We start from the raw sequence: 16,863 nt of genomic DNA, 5'->3' as shown, positions 1-16,863 counted from the left end.
CCTGAAACATTCTGTTTTTGTTTCATTTTAATTTGTTGTTTGTAATTCTTTACTGCAGAAACAAATGAAATATGGTAAAGGCTCTTACATCAAATATGCAATTATGTTAATGTCTAAAAGTGTAGAGCACATTTTGTTTTTTATAAGACCAGTCAAGTTAAACATGGTTAAAAAAGACCAGTCGGTCACATTTTTAAGGGTAGACAGCTGAAGTTCTGCTTTTGAGTGATGTCAATCAATAAAAAACATTAATAGAATTAATAGCAAAATAAAAAAAATATGGGTAATTAAATGTAAATAAAAAAGAACCTGTGTTAGGTCAATTAATTCAATGATTTTTTTGTTGTTGTTAATCACAGCTTAATCACAGTTTTTCCAGAGGTTTTTAATGGGGTTCAGGTCTGGAGATTGGGCTGGCCATGACACGGTCTTCGTCTAATGGTCTTTCATTCACACTGAAAATCTCTGGAATATAATCAAGAGGAAGATGGATGGTCACAAGCCATCAAACCAAACTGAACTGCTTGAATTTTTGTGCCAGTGTGTAAGACTGGTGGAGAAGAGCAGGCCAAGACGCAATAAAGCTGTGATTATTTTTTTTAAAGTAATTAACAAAAGTAAAAATAAATATCATTTAATTTTGTTAATCTAACACAGGCTCTTTTACTTACATTTAATTACCCATAGTTAAAAGATTTGTCTTAATAAGAATAAACAATTATTTTGTGATTAATACGTTTATTGTTTTTTATTGATTGACATCACTCAAAAGAACAGCATCAGATGTCTACCATCAAAATTGTGACCCACTGCTTTTTTTTAACCATGTTTAACCTGACTGGTTTATTCCATCAAATATTGATTTCTGAACTTTTAAAACATAAGTATTGTTGTTTCAAATTAATGTGAACTTGATTTCTTTGCATTATTTGAGGTCTCAAAGTGCTGCATCTTTTCCTTATTTAGATAATTTCTTATTTTCTATACTCCTAATGACAATATTTTTATTTGGAATTTGGGAGAACTTTTGTCAGTTGTTTATAGAATAAAACAACAATGTCATTTTTCCTCAAATAAATATCTATAATAAATAAAATCAGAGAAACAGATCATTTTGAAGTGCTCTCTTAAGTTTGAAGGAGTTGTATAAACATTATATGTTTTTACCTTATATGGCCATATATTTCAGATATATCAAACTCATTTATGTGCATATTGGAAAGGGTTCAAAATTATTTTACAGTGCATTATCTCTCACAGCCTATCTATCCTAAATCCCTTTCTTAACCCTCTCTTTCTGTCCTACTGCACATCCTGCTGCTTTTGTTACCAGCAGAATCTACTCTTTAGATTTACACACAGCGCTCACACACTCACAAACATTATTATATAAGAACTCACCATAAAACCACTAATAATCCTCAATATGAAACAAACTGCTCCTCACTGCAGTCTGTACACATTTATGCATTAATCAATGCCTTATTAATCCAACCTCGCCACAGTTTCCTCAGTGCAGCTTCAGGCCCTGTAGATGTGGTGATGTTTACTGATGTGTACAGATGTTTCATACAGCCAATCATTACAGAAAGAATTTATCATGCAGTGTTCAGAAAACGTGTTGTGCGTCGCCCTCTGCTGGAGAGACAGCAGCGCTGCAACACACAGACAAGAGACTTAAAGGAGAACTCCTGTGTAAAATTGACTTTGGGTGTAGTAAAATATGATAAAAAATACCTAGAGTTTGTGCTTACCTTACTTTTTTATCATGGTTTACTACACCCAAAGTCAATTTTACACCGGAGTTCTCCTTTAATAACTGTACAGTCTCATCTGAAAAAAAAAAAGAAATCTTATTTTGAAGTATTACAGTTTATAGCTGTGTTTATTAGTGCAATTTAATAACTGATTCCTCTGTGATCCCACTTAATAAATGAAAATATGCTTATCAAAACCGCAGACGGGTATTGTAATTTTCACTGACTATCTGCTTCCAATGGAACCTGTCAAAGGATGGGTATATCAGGCAGCGAGAGAACAGTCAGTTCCTGAAGTTGTGTTGCATGGTGTGCACAGCATGCAGGGGTCAGTACCTAACAATAGTGCTTTAAGGAAGAATATAAGAGTGAACAGCAGACAGGATCATGGGCACCTAAGACTCAGAGATGATGGGTTCTGCTTACCTCACAACTTAAAGGATCTGTTGTAAAGCTATTCTTGGTGCCAGGTACCACAGAACACCTTCAGAGGTGCTGACGAGCCCTCTTCAACTTCAACTCCCATAATTCACCTGCACCCAATATCAGACCTCACTCCAACTCCCATAATTCACCTGCACCCACTATCAGACCCTCACTCCAACTCCCATAATTCTTCTGCGCCTACTATCAGTCCTCACTTCAACTCCCATAATTCACCTGCACCCACTATCAGACCTCACTACAACTCCCATAATTCACCTGCACCCACTATCAGACCCAGGCCCCCAGCTTTCCCCTTCCAAAACGTGCCACCGGAAGTGTGCTGCTGAGGAATGAGAGGACCATTTGAGCAAAGCTATCCATTCACTTCCATTCATTTCGGGGTGTTTTTGAACCAATAATAAATGTATTTCCAAGCCGTTTTCAATTATGACACGGCCCGTGTTCTTTTCTACAAAGAACAGATTTTCTGCCATTTGATCCATAAGATTAATAATCTGTTCATAGCTTTAGAAAATAACATTTTTATACAACTATGCTAACGATGACGTAAAAAGACAGCGACCCAAAATACCATGCTGTAATGTTTGGAGAAGTTGCTCCTCTTAATTTAAAAGTACAGAGCTGATTGAATTAGAGCAGGGTCAAAGTAACCTCTTATTATGGAAATATAATACTACTACTAACAGTGATAATACATTGTAGATAGTAAGATAGTAGTAAATAGAAGTAAGGTAGACTATGAGAATTATAACGTATAGATATAACTATAATTTATATTACACATTTATTATTCTTATTACTGAGTTTCTAAATCCTTGTTATATAGACAAACTATGAATATTCTTCAGTAAATCCGTGGACTAATATTGGATATCAGTAATTCTAGTTTTTATCTGCTGTGTTTTCAATAAAAGCCCCATTATGGGACGGAATGGAGCTTTTCTCACTGTGGAGTGAATAGTTCTGTGCAGCTCCTATAAACAGTACGGTTGTTTGTACGGCACACTGAAGATTCGCGTCATGCTGGCGCCTGCGCAATCTCTCACTTTCCTGGTTAACGCCCCCACGAGAAGCCGATCAGGAAGTGACACGATTGGCTTCACCTGGCTCCGTTGAAATCAGCGGGATGGCTTGGTCCAGTTAATATATACTGTCAATGATCAGACCTCACTTCAACTCCCATAATTCACCTGCACCCACTATCAGACCTCACTCCAACTCCCATAATTCACCTGCACCCACTATCAGACCTCACTCCAACTCCCATAATTCACCTGCACCCACTATCAGACCCTCACTACAACTCCCATAATTCACCTGCACCCACTATCAGACCCTCACTACAACTCCCATAATTCACCTGCACCCACTATCAGCCCTCACTCCAACTCCCACAATTCACCTGGCCTTACAATGAGCACACTGACCAGTGTTCACGCTCAGTTACAGATTAAAGATTTAAAGAGTTTATTATCATGTGCACAGTAAGAAACAAGTTTCCTCGTAGAGTGGGCTTTTCCAAGCCGTCCCCTGAGGAAACATTTAATGATCAGTTTACATTTTGTTATCCATTGACTTTTCACATGACATTGACATTGTAATTCACACAATATAACATCCTGTACTGTAATAAAATGGACAATAATGGACACTTCTATAGGCATAAAAACAAACAGTCAAAAACTATTGAATTCATTTGTAAAGACTCAATTCCAGTCAGGCAGTAGAATCTAACAGGTAGTGGCTGATACATGATGCTAAAACAAGGCACATAAACCAGCTTTTCCATCAGTCTAAGAGTCCAGTCAGAGTTTTTATTCTCCCAGAATAAAACCATACAGAGCAGAATCATTCTGCTGCCTCAAGCTCCCATTCGAGACGCTAGTCTGCTTAAGTAGTTTTCCTTGTTCCGAGCAGGAGGACAATCTGGATCAGATCTCGCCTCAACGCTGGGCTCCGGGAACAATGCTGAGGATAAACTCTCCAACCCCAAGAAAATAAACCACCTGAGCAATCCCGAACAGAGGGGCGATGACCAGTGCACGGCAGTACGCCCCCTTCAGGAAGGTTGAGGGACCCTCATTGCACAGTATTTTACTGAGGAAGAGAAAGACAGTTATACAGAATAACCAGTTAGTTTCATGGTTGCAGTGTAATACAAGTCAGTACATACATGTAATATACAGTATATATATGTATAAACTCTGCATGCAGTCCTCTGTATTACAGTATTGGCAATTTGCCTGCCATCTAGGCTGTCCACCAGTCAGTAATGTGTTGTGCCTAGAAATCTAGATGGCTAGATCTGGTTAATACTAGACCCATATCTTTAGGGCAAAAATAAACAGGTCTGACTATGGTTTGATTTAGATTTTATGATTTTGGAGGCCTCCTACTGAAATCTTGCTTTCAATCCTTTCTTTGTTGTGGAGCCCCAACAAGTCTGCTGCTGTGATTAATGACCGTTAGTAGTTATATGAGGAACACTGACCAACTAATTCAGACCCCTTGAAAAAAACATAACAAATTGTGATCAGCTGCACCCTGTTTGCTTCATTAACTTTGCTTTTTGTTCAGTGTCAGCTGAAGCCCACCTGTGGCAATCTAAATTGATTATACACAGTTTGGAACAGCACACACCTGAGGCTACTCACAGAGCTTTACACACTACTTTCAGAACAGAATAGATTGTAAAAAGACATTGTGTTCAAGACTATGGGCCCTGCACAAGGCGCATCACAAAGCTCATTTCACCTGTGTTGTTTAAATAGCCTTGGAGTTTAGGAATATATTTACACGGATGGGCGTGGTAGTCTGGAAATGAGGTGTGCTCAGGTCAGTTTGTGGTGTGTTGATATCTTGGAGGTGGAAAACACAGGCGCTCCACTGACTGATTTAAACCCTGACAGTAGTCACCCCTCAGATGTTCATGTCTGTCCTAGCTACGCAGGTGCATGGCATGTGCTCAGCATGTGTACACCACCACCTCTTAAACACACACACACGAACGGTGCCCCAGTGTGCAAACCCAACTATTACATCAAATATATGTAATGTACTTGTAATTGTTACTGAAACAAGCTGCTGGCGCACCTTCACAAGTCAGTTTCCTCTGAATGGTAGGTGATACATTGATTTACTGTTTTATTTCATATTACGCCCAAAACTCATGATTAAAAACATGAGTAATTAATATTTGTATCCTCATGATACCAAACACACACAGTGCATGCTTGATGGCTTGCCTATAGATCACTAAAATAGGGCTCTTTGAGTGTTTTCAGGACCAAATCAGCAAAATCTTGAATCCAACCAAATTTGGTGAGTGAACATGAAGAATCCTGGTCAGAGATGTTAGACAGAACACAGTAGTCACAGTAGCGCAGGACACTTAGCAGGTTTCTACCCAGAGGGTCTTTCTGTGTGAACTGTGTGATCAGTTTTACTGGATGTTACCCTTGACATTCTCCTGCCAGGTGAATGCAGGTAACAGGGTCATTTCTGTGTATCCTTTCCTGTAGTTAGAACTCATCTGACATGTAAACTGTCTGGCTGCACACTTCAGGGGTACAGAAAAACTCCAGATAATGTCCAGAGTTCATATTTCAAAATGCTATACCAGAGCATGTTGGACAGACCATCCTCTCAACAGTCTATCAATCAGGTCTTTTTGTCCGACTGGTCAGATGGAAGCTAAAGTTAAGAGAAATGCACACGATAACCTTGGGCTTTGCTATAAACAGCAGGAAAGGTTTTTTGCAACATGCGGATATAAATTCTCTAGTCTACTGAGAAGACACAGCACTATTCTGTTGAAAAAGAGTCACTGCAATTTCTTGGCTAATCCCCACTGTCAAACATGGTGGCGGTAGCATCATTGTATGGGATGTTTCTCAGTGACAGGAATAAGGAGACTTTTAACAATTTTGTAATGAATAAATGCAGCTAAACCCAGACTAAGGAAAGTGTTCCCCTTCCAACATGGTGATGACCTGAAGCATATATTCAAAACTACACTTTAGTGACTTCAGTGGCACAGGATAGACCTGAAAGTGCTCACGGTCCAATCTGACAAAGTAGAGGATCTGCCATGAAGAATGGGGTACACCCAAATCCAGCAGTTCACAACTTGTAAAGACGTATATTGTAGATTGTAATTGTAAATTACTGTAATTCCTTTATTAAAATGGCAAAAATGCTATTTATATCCCAATTAAGTCAAATTCCAATTCACCCACAACACAATAACATTCACAAGAGAATAATGAAAATATAAACTTGATAGATAGAATGAACAAAAAGGTACCTGATGCAGTCCTTCACTCCATTATAAGTGTCCTCCTGACTTCCACGTGTCAGAGACTGTAGCCTTGTCTTTACAACTGCAAACACACACATATATATTTACACTATCATACCAAATTAAAATAATATCATATTAAACACGGTATTTATCCATCTATACACTGTACTGTGCTTCTCTGATGAAACAGTATGTGTTTTTCACAATAAGTATAAATCTTTCATAATGAATGTAGCAATAAATATGCCTTAAAATGACAACATTATACAGTAAGTGTGTCTAAAATGTCAGCTGTAGAATCATGCTGAGCTCCATTGACTTTAAACGTGAGAATGGAGTTTCTGTCGCTCTGGGTCACTTTGGTGAAGCTTCTGCATCTCTCAGCGTATTGAACAAATGCATATGTGCATCAGTTCACGAAGAAGAGATTAATAATAATAGATAATTATTAATAATTAATAATAAGTATAGAAAAACAGTCTTCTTACACATTAAAAGCAGAATAATGCAAAAACATTTGTATTGTTGCTGCTGGGCTCCACTACAGCCTAAGAGTGTTATATAGGTTTACACCACTGCTGTAAATTTAAGTCAGACTAAGAGCGCCCCCTCATGGACATCTGCAAACTTGCATTTTTTTGACAAGGTGAGACAACCAGAAGCAGTATTCAAGTGAAAGAAGCTTGTGGTCTGTGATCTGTGTTACTCAGTTCTCAGAGTTGGAATGACACAGTCACTAGTCTTCCTATTACAGTAAATAGAGCATAAACATGATGCTGAAACCGCTGTTTTGTGGTAAAAAATAATTTTTACCATCCACTGGGTTCACTGCTACAGCTGCTGCACTCCCAGCCAGGCAGCCAGACAGGAAAGAGCAGTAAAATGGAGCCGGACCCTCAACACCCCTCTTCCCCAGATCATTCAGGTTCGCAAACAGAGGGAAATAGATGATAGAAAAGGGCACATCCCTGAGAGATAAAGAGAAAATACAGTAAATAAGTTTAATAGCCATATGTGTCTGTGTGATCCTCCCATTATTTTTATTATTATTAGAAATAGAGATGTACCTCAGTAGCGTGGCCCCAAGGCCTCTGTACAGTCCCGATACCCCTCGGCTCTGCAGCAGCTCTTTAGTGATCTGGAGGCCTGTAGGATTCCTGGTCTCTAAACGACCCCCAGCAGCTCCGCCCCCTGACGCAGCCTGACCAGTCAGCTTCCACTGTGCATCTAGCACGAGCATCGGCAGAAATGTTTAAACACAACAGTGTATTGCATACCTGTATAATGTAAACAAGAATGAGGAAGTCTAGACATGCAGCTAGCATGATGCTAACGCTATTTAATTGCATTCAGACTGTATGTAATGTCCGTGCTGGTGGACAGTAACAGAGTAGGTGAGATAGGAAGACGTCTTCAGTGCTCCTTACTTATCCGTCCTGCATCCTGCAGCTGGATCTTCAGCATCTCCATCGGAGTGGTAACAATTACCTGCACACACAACCCAGCAAACAAAAACACACTGTTGATATTTATATATTTATATATGTACAGTGTTGGGAAGGTTACTTTTAAAATGTAATCCCTTACAGATTACTGATTACATCACTCAAAATGTAATTTGTAACGTAATCAGTTACATTACTTCAAGTGTGTAACGTAATCTGATTACTTTGGATTACTTTTTTGTTTTTTTAAGCCTGAATGAATGTAGCAACCACATATTGCATATTATTATTTTATTTTTCTTTCCAGTTAACAAATAGATAAACAAATAAAACAGCCTTTTCAATCACTCTATAAAAATACGTATGAAACCATTTCATCAAACAATTTTATAAAACACTTCTATAAATTGATGATAAAACCATTAAAAACCAAACAATGTAACAACAACTGTAAGCTATCTACTTGCAGGTTTGCCACCAGTGTTAATTTTGACAACAAATTTTGATTTAGTCTTAGTCATAGTTTTGTGATTGTTATATATCATACTCCTGCCAGTAGGTGTCACTACTAAGTTAAAAAGAGCTTCATGTACTAGAGTGGGCAGAGTGTGTGAGAGCAAGTAAAGGAGAAGAACCTAAACTCTACTGCTGAGTCCTTTGTGTTATTTTCTACATTTATTTCACCACTACACAACATATTGGCGACGAGGATGGCTTTACTTGGACTTCCACCACCACCTGCTTTTCTGGAGAGCCCTGGTGAGCCTGCTATGCCATTTAACTCCTGGGTTCGAATGTTTGATAACTACATTGTGGCACTCTGCTCAGACGACGTTCCAGAAACAAGAAAGAGAGCTTTACTTATCCACTGCCTTGGTACAGAGGGCCAACGCATATTCTACACTTTGGAAGTGGAGAATGATACTTACGCAGCTGCATTAAGTGCCCTGAAGTCATTCTTTGTGCCCAAAATCAATGTAGTTGCTGAACGCAATAAATTCCGTCAACGTGCTCAGAGACCGGGTGAGTCTGTTGTCCAATTTGTGGCTGCTTTGCGTGGACTGCTTGTGAACTGTGATTTTGGTGCTCTAGCAGATGACATGGTAAGAGATCAGCTTGTGGAGAAAACATGCAACCCTCGAATTCGAGAGCGCTTGCTCTTAGAGACTGATCTTACTTTGCAAAAGGCTGTAACAATTGCAGGACAAATGGAGTCGGCAGTTACTGAAGCTAAAGCAATGACATGCCCAGGTGATGTTACAGTAAAGGCTGTAAATGCTCGTGCACATTCAACTGTAAAGCCTCAGAAATTTTCTCAGTTTGCGAAGGCACCAAAGCAGCTATCCAGTTCTCATCGACCAGCCCAGGGTAAGATGTGCTATCGCTGTGGTTCATCTTCACACCTAGCAAACTGTTCAAAATGTCCAGCAAAGCAAGTGAAATGCAAAAAGTGTGCGAAAATAGGTCACTTTGCAAGGGTCTGTCGTAGTTCTGAAAATGCATGCAATATACAAGAAGTGACCATACCAGACCTTACAGTTCTGAGTATTGCAGACCCACTTACTGAAGAGCAAAGGAACAAACTTACCTGTAAGGTGACTCTGAGTGATGATGATGGACAGTCCATTCATGTAGACTTGCTTGTCGATACTGGTTCTGCTGTTTCAATTCTGCCTGAACACATTTACCACCAGTTCTTCGCTACTCTGCCACTCTCTACCCCAAAAGTTCGTCTGATGACATACTTGAAGAAGCAAATTCCGGTGCTGGGGTGCATTGCTCTAAATGTTGCATGTCATGCTCACTGTACACGACTGGACTTTTACATTGTGGAGAACGGAACACCATTGCTTGGCATGGACTTGTTCACTGCACTGCAACTTGAAATACGAAATGGCCTTGTAATGCCTCAGAATGCTGAGTGTCCTGCTGCTGTCAACCTTACTGATACTTGTGGTGTAGCTGTAGGATTTGTACACAAAGTCAAACTGCGCTCAGATGTGCCACCTGTGCAACAAAAGCTGCGCAGACTTCCATTTGCTGTGCGTGACTCTGTCTCACAAGAGTTAAAACGGCTGGAAAGAGAAGGCATTATTGAGAAAGTAGACTCCTCTGAATGGGTCTCACCCCTGGTGGTCATCCAAAAGAAGTCGGGAGGGATCAGGTTGTGTGTTGACCTGAGAGAGCCAAACAAAGCTGTTGTGATTGATAGCCATCCATTACCCCACATTGAAGAAGTTTTTACAGATCTCAGGGGGTCAGCTGTGTTTTCGACTATTGATTTGCAAAATGCATATCACCAAGTGACTTTGCATGAGGACAGCAGAGACCTTACAGCGTTTATTACGCATGATGGATTGTTTCGTTTCACTCGGGTCCCATATGGACTGGCCTCAGCACCTAGTGCATTCCAGAGGATGATGTCTCAGATCTTGGATGGACTGGTCGGCGTCCAATGCTACCTTGATGACATCATAATTCATGCTGACACACCTGAAACACATGAGCGGAGACTTCGTGCTGTGCTACATCGCCTACAAGACCGTGGCCTTAAGCTCAACATGGAGAAATGCTCCTTCAGAAAAACAGAGCTTCCTTTTTTAGGCCATGTCATTTCGGCGGCTGGCCTTCATCCAGATCCTGAGCATGTTCTGGCCGTGACGCAAGCCCCGCCTCCACAAGACGCACACGCCCTACGCTCATTTCTTGGACTGACAGGATGGTATTCCAAGTTCATACCAAACTATGCTACTTTGGTGGAGCCCCTCCGTGCTGTGCTGCGTAAATCTACTGGATTTTGTTGGACAAATGAAGCACAGGCAAGTTTCTCCCGTGTACAGCAGATCATTTCCACCAGCCCTGCTCTGGCACTGTTTGACCCCTCCTGCCAAACCACTGTCACCACAGATGCGTCAGATTATGGCATAGGTGCAGTGCTTACACAATGGCATGGTGACGCTGAAATGACAGTTGCCTTTGCCTCGAGAACGCTAACTGAATGTGAGCGAAAATACTCTGCAACTGAGAAAGAGGCCTTGGCATGTGTATGGGCTACTGAGAAATGGCGCACATACCTTTGGGGACGTCATTTTACACTGCAAACAGACCACAGTCCTCTAACAACCTTGCTCTCTACAAAAGGTCTTGGTAGAGCAGGTATGCGAATTGCCAGATGGTCTGCACGCTTGCTATGCTTTAATTACAGCATTGCCTACAAACCTGGAAAAGAAAATGTAACTGCTGACTGCTTATCTCGTTTGCCATTACCCAACGTGAAGGGAGAACAAGAACAGGAGCCTGAAATGGTTGCACTAATTTTACCTGATTTTGCTGCTGTAACAGCTGCTGAACTTCAGCATGCTGTTGACCACTGCCCTGTCTTGCAACAGGTTAAGGCTTACATGCTGAAAGGATGGCCTTGTACTGCTAAAGGCATGGATTCAAGATTTACACCCTTTTATCGCTTACGAGATGAACTTGCTGTGCATGAGGGATACATAATTCGTGGCACTCATCGCATAGTGGTACCTGCAGCTTTGCAGCCCCAGTTCATTCAACTCGCACATGACACACATCAAGGAATTGTCAGAACAAAACAGCGCTTGAGAGACCTCTATTGGTGGCCAGGCATGGACTTGCAAGTAGAAGATGCCATTAGAACATGCACCACATGCTTGCAGCATGATAAGACCGCCATAACTCGTGCTGCCCCGCTCCATCCAGTACCTACCCCTACAGCGGCTTGGGAAAAAGTTGCCATTGACATTGTTGGTCCCTACAACCATGCTTCTCATGATTGCCGCTATGCCATTACACTGATTGATTATCACAGCAGATGGCCTGAGGTGGCATTTGCATCTGAAGTTACCTCTGCTACGATCATTGCTTTTCTTTCTGCTGTATTCAGTCGTGAAGGAAATCCCTGTGAGATTGTTACGGACAATGGTTCGCAGTTCACCTCTTCTGAGTTTGAAAGCTTTCTAGCAAAGAGAGATATCAAGCACTGTCGCAGCTCAGTGTACTATCCTCAAGCTAATGGGGAAATTGAGCGATTCAACAGGGTTTTTAAAGACTGCCTTCAAACTGCCACCATCGAAGGTAAGCCATGGAAATCCTTTGTCACTGACTTCCTTCACATTTACAGGGCGACACCCCATGCAGTCACTACCTGTTCCCCTGCTGAATTGCTTCATGGTCGCACAATCCACACAAAACTTCATGTCCGAGATCTTCCTGCTGGGGTACCTCCACAGTCCACGAAGTCCTGGAAGTTGACAGTTCAACGTAAGCAGCAAAAGGCAAAAGTGTACACTGACAAACGTCGTGCTGCTACTCATCCTGGGATTCAGGTGGGTTCCTTTGTCCGCATTAGGAAACCAGGAATTGTGAGCAAAGGACATTCCAAATTCAGTCTGCCTTATAAAGTCGTCGCAAAGCGTGGCTCAGCCACTTATCTTCTATCTGATGGGAAAGTGTGGAATGCTGCTCATCTTGCCCCAACATCGTTGTCCTCTGTTGCTCCATCCACATCAACGTTGCCTGAGGACACTTACATCCCACACCAGATGCATGTGCCTGATGCTTTGCTTCCGGACCCTCCTGCTACAAACCATCGACCTAGGGTTCGCCGTGCTCCCTTCTGGGCTAAGGACTATGTTACTTAATAGTGTAGAAAGAAGGAAGTAAGAAAACTAAAACTGTTCAGTATGTTTTGTATATGTGCTACAAGAAAATTGTTGTTCAAAAGAAATGTTCATTCTGTTTTGTATACTACTGTATATGCACAACATACATGTTTAAGTGTTTTTTTGTGCACAGTTCTTGTGAAGAAACATTATGCTTTTCTACATAAGGGGAAATATGTTATATATCATACTCCTGCCAGTAGGTGTCACTACTAAGTTAAAAAGAGCTTCATGTACTAGAGTGGGCAGAGTGTGTGAGAGCAAGTAAAGGAGAAGAACCTAAACTCTACTGCTGAGTCCTTTGTGTTATTTTCTACATTTATTTCACCACTACACAACAGTGATGAAAATAGCATTTAGTTTTAGTCATAATTTAGTCATATGAAATGTTTTTAGTTTTAGTCGACTTAATGTCATAAGAATATAGTCTACTAAAATTACAGTAAATTTATTCGACTAAAATGTAAAGGGTGTAAATGTACATGCTTTTTCATCAGTTCCCTTGAATTATTAACTATACACTTATACGAAATTAAACGTTTAATAACCACTTAAGTAATATTGTTAATGTTTGAATGTGAAATATATTTATATATGATTTAATGTATATTATTATTATTATTGTAGGTGTGTGACTATATATATTTTACATTTAAAAATTTGTTTTAGAAATCAGGTCATAAAACATCTGAATAGTTAAATTATAGTTTGAACAGAGCTGTGGAAGCAAAAACAACTTTTAAATGATCTAGTTTAATCTCCAGCAGTAACCCAGCACACCTACTGGACCTACAGTACGAGGCTGAAGTTGGTTTGATATTCGCAGCTCCAGATTCGTTTGGCTCGATATTGGCAGCCTCGTATTCCCCGGCTGAAGTTCGTTTGATATTCGCAGCTGCCGCTTCACTGAACCACCGTGAACTAAAGGGAGCGTTCACAAACACCCGCTGTTTATATTAAACACCTCACAGATCAACACTGAAGGAGATAGAATGAAGAAAAGCAGTACAGCTGTTTATTAACAATGTAAATATACAATATATTATTAAATATAATTTTGTATATTGTAAAATATTTATTTTAATTACTGAATTTAATTACATAATTATATATTACAATAAATAATTAAATATATATTTAATAAAATTATATTTTAAAAGCCATTGCGCTCAAAAAATATGAGGCAGATGTTCAAGTGTGATTTTGAAGAACTTTTTCATGTTGGGCCAGAACAAATACACATGATCTGAAGAGAACTAGTCTTCTTCTTTAAGGAAAACCTGGAAGTAGCCTGGCCCAAGCTGATTTTATACTTTAAAATGAACTGGCAAACTTTGAAAGACTTTTTCATCTTGGGCCAGAACACATGCACATCAGATGAAGAGAACTACTCTCCCACTTTGAGGAAAACCTGGAATTAGCCTGGCCCAAGCTGATTTTATACTTTAAAATGAACTGGCAACATAGCATACCAATCCATAATGCACAATTTTTTTATGTAAAGCTGATGTTCTAGTGTGATTTTGAAGGACTTTTTCATCTTGGGCCAGACCAAATACACATGATCTGAAGAGTACTAGTCTTCTTCTTTAAGGAAAACCTGGAAGTAGCCTGGCCCAAGCTGATTTTATACTTTAAAATGAACTGGCAACATGGCCTACCGATCCATAAGGCAGAAAAAAGTTTAATTTAAAGCTGATGTTCTAGTGTGATTTTGAAGGACTTTTTAATCTTGGGCCAGACCAAATACACATGATCTGAAGAGAACTAGTCTTCTACTTTAAGGAAAACCTGGAAATAGCTTGGCCCAAGCTGATTTTATACTTTAAAATGAACTGGCAACATAGCATACCGATCCATAATGCACAATTTTTTTATGTAAAGCTGATGTTCCAGTGTGATTTTGAAGGACTTTTTCATATTGGGCCAGACCAAATACACATGATCTAAAGAGTACTAGTCTTCTACTTTAGGGAAAGCCTGGAATTAGCCTGGCCCAAGCTGATTTTATACTTTAAAATTAACTGGCAACATGGCCTACCGATCCATAATGCACAAAAAAAATGAATATAAAGCTGATGTTCTAGTGTGATTTTGAAGGACTTTTTAATCTTGGGCCAGACCAAATACACATGATCTAAAGAGTACTAGTCTTCTACTTTAAGGAAAGCCTGGAATTAGCCTGGCCCAAGCTGATTTTATACTTTAAAATTAACTGGCAACATGGCCTACCGGTCCATAATGCACAAAAAAATTGAATATAAAGCTGATGTTCTAGTGTGATTTTGAAGGACTTTTTAATCTTGGGCCAGACCAAATACACATGATCTAAAGAGTACTAGTCTTCTACTTTAAGGAAAGCCTTTAATTAGCCTGGCCCAAGCTGATTTTATACTTTAAAATTAACTGGCAACATGGCCTACCGATCCATAATGCACAAAAAAATTGAATATAAAGCTGATGTTCTAGTGTGATTTTGAAGGACTTTTTAATCTTGGGCCAGACCAAATACACATGATCTAAAGAGTACTAGTCTTCTACTTTAAGGAAAACCTGGAATTAGCCTGGCCCGAGCTGATTTTATACTTTAAAATGAACTGGCAACATGGCCTACCGATCCATAATGCACAAAAAAATTGAATATAAAGCTGATGTTCTAGTGTGATTTTGAAGGACTTTTTAATCTTGGGCCAGACCAAATACACATGATCTAAAGAGTACTAGTCTTCTACTTTAAGGAAAACCTGGAATTAGCCTGGTCCGAGCTGATTTTATACTTTAAAATTAACTGGCAACATGGCATACCGATCCAAAATGCACAAAAAAATTGAATATAAAGCTGATGTTCTAGTGTGATTTTGAAGGACTTTTTAATCTTGGGCCAGACCAAATACACATGATCTAAAGAGTACTAGTCTTCTACTTTAAGGAAAACCTGGAATTAGCCTGGCCCAAGCTGATTTTATACTTTAAAATTAACTGGCAACATGGCCTACCAATCCATAATGCACAAAAAAATTGAATATAAAGCTGATGTTCTAGTGTGATTTTGAAGGACTTTTTAATCTTGGGCCAGACCAAATACACATGATCTAAAGAGTACTAGTCTTCTACTTTAAGGAAAACCTGGAATTAGCCTGGCCCGAGGTTATTTTATACTTTAAAATTAACTGGCAACATGGCCTACCGATCCATAATGCACAAAAAAATTGAATATAAAGCTGATGTTCTAGTGTGATTTTGAAGGACTTTTTAATGTTGGGCCAGACCAAATACACATGATCTAAAGAGTACTAGTCTTCTAGTTTAAGGAAAACCTGGAAATAGCCTGGCCCAAGCTGATTTTATACTTTAAAATGAACTGGCAATATGGAATACCGATCCATAATGCACAATTTTTCTTTATGTAAAGCTGATGTTCCAGTGTGATTTTGAAGGGCTTTTTCATCTTGGGCCAGACCAAATACACATGATCTAAAGAGTACTAGTCTTCTACTTTAAGGAAAACCTGGAAATAGCCTGGCCCAAGCTGATTTTATACTTTAAAATTAACTGGCAACATGGAATACCGATCCATAATGCACAATTGTTTTTATGTAAAGCTGATGTTCTAGTGTGATTTTGAAGGACTTTTTAATCTTGAACCAGACCAAATAGACATGATCTAAAGAGTACTAGTCTTCTACTTTAAGAAAAACCTGGATCTAGCCTGGCCCAAGCTGATTTTATACTTTAAAATGAATTGGCAACATGGAATACCGATCCATAATGCACAATTTTTCTTTATGTAAAGCTGATGTTCCAGTGTGATTTTGAAGGACTTTTTAATCTTGGGCCAGAACAAATACTCATGATCTGAAGAGAACTAGTCTTCTACTTTAAGGAAAACCTAGAATTAGCCTGGCCCAAGCTGATTTTATACTTTAAAATTAACTGGCAACATGGCCTACCGATCCATAATGCACAAAAAAAATGAATATAAAGCTGATGTTCTAGTGTGATTTTGAAGGACTTTTTAATCTTGGGCCAGACCAAATACACATGATCTAAAGAGTACTAGTCTTCTACTTTAAGGAAAACCTGGAATTAGCCTGGCCCGAGGTGATTTTATACTTTAAAATTAACTGGCAACATGGCCTACCGATCCATAATGCACAAAAAAATTGAATATAAAGCTGATGTTCTAGTGTGATTTTGAAGGACTTTTTAATGTTGGGCCAGACCAA

At 39.4% G+C, this 16,863-nt stretch overlaps 1 protein-coding gene across 1 annotated transcript in view; it reads right to left on the bottom strand.

The window, feature by feature from the left end:
* Window positions 1–3,675: 3,675 nt before the first annotated feature.
* The window catches only part of slc25a22b (solute carrier family 25 member 22b), a 30,631-nt gene continuing 17,443 nt past the window's right edge, over window positions 3,676–16,863 (bottom strand). The window contains exons 7-11 of the mRNA XM_049465633.1: window positions 7,935–7,995; window positions 7,575–7,734; window positions 7,321–7,475; window positions 6,511–6,586; window positions 3,676–4,301 (exon numbers count right to left, since the gene is read on the bottom strand). Coding sequence (XP_049321590.1) covers window positions 4,148–4,301; window positions 6,511–6,586; window positions 7,321–7,475; window positions 7,575–7,734; window positions 7,935–7,995 — 606 coding nt within the window. The 3' untranslated portion in view covers window positions 3,676–4,147. The remainder of the gene's footprint in view (window positions 4,302–6,510; window positions 6,587–7,320; window positions 7,476–7,574; window positions 7,735–7,934; window positions 7,996–16,863) is intronic.

This window comes from Astyanax mexicanus, chromosome 16 (assembly GCF_023375975.1).
Source record: "Astyanax mexicanus isolate ESR-SI-001 chromosome 16, AstMex3_surface, whole genome shotgun sequence".
NCBI lineage: Eukaryota > Metazoa > Chordata > Actinopteri > Characiformes > Acestrorhamphidae > Astyanax > Astyanax mexicanus.
This window is presented reverse-complemented; position numbering and strand designations above follow the sequence as displayed.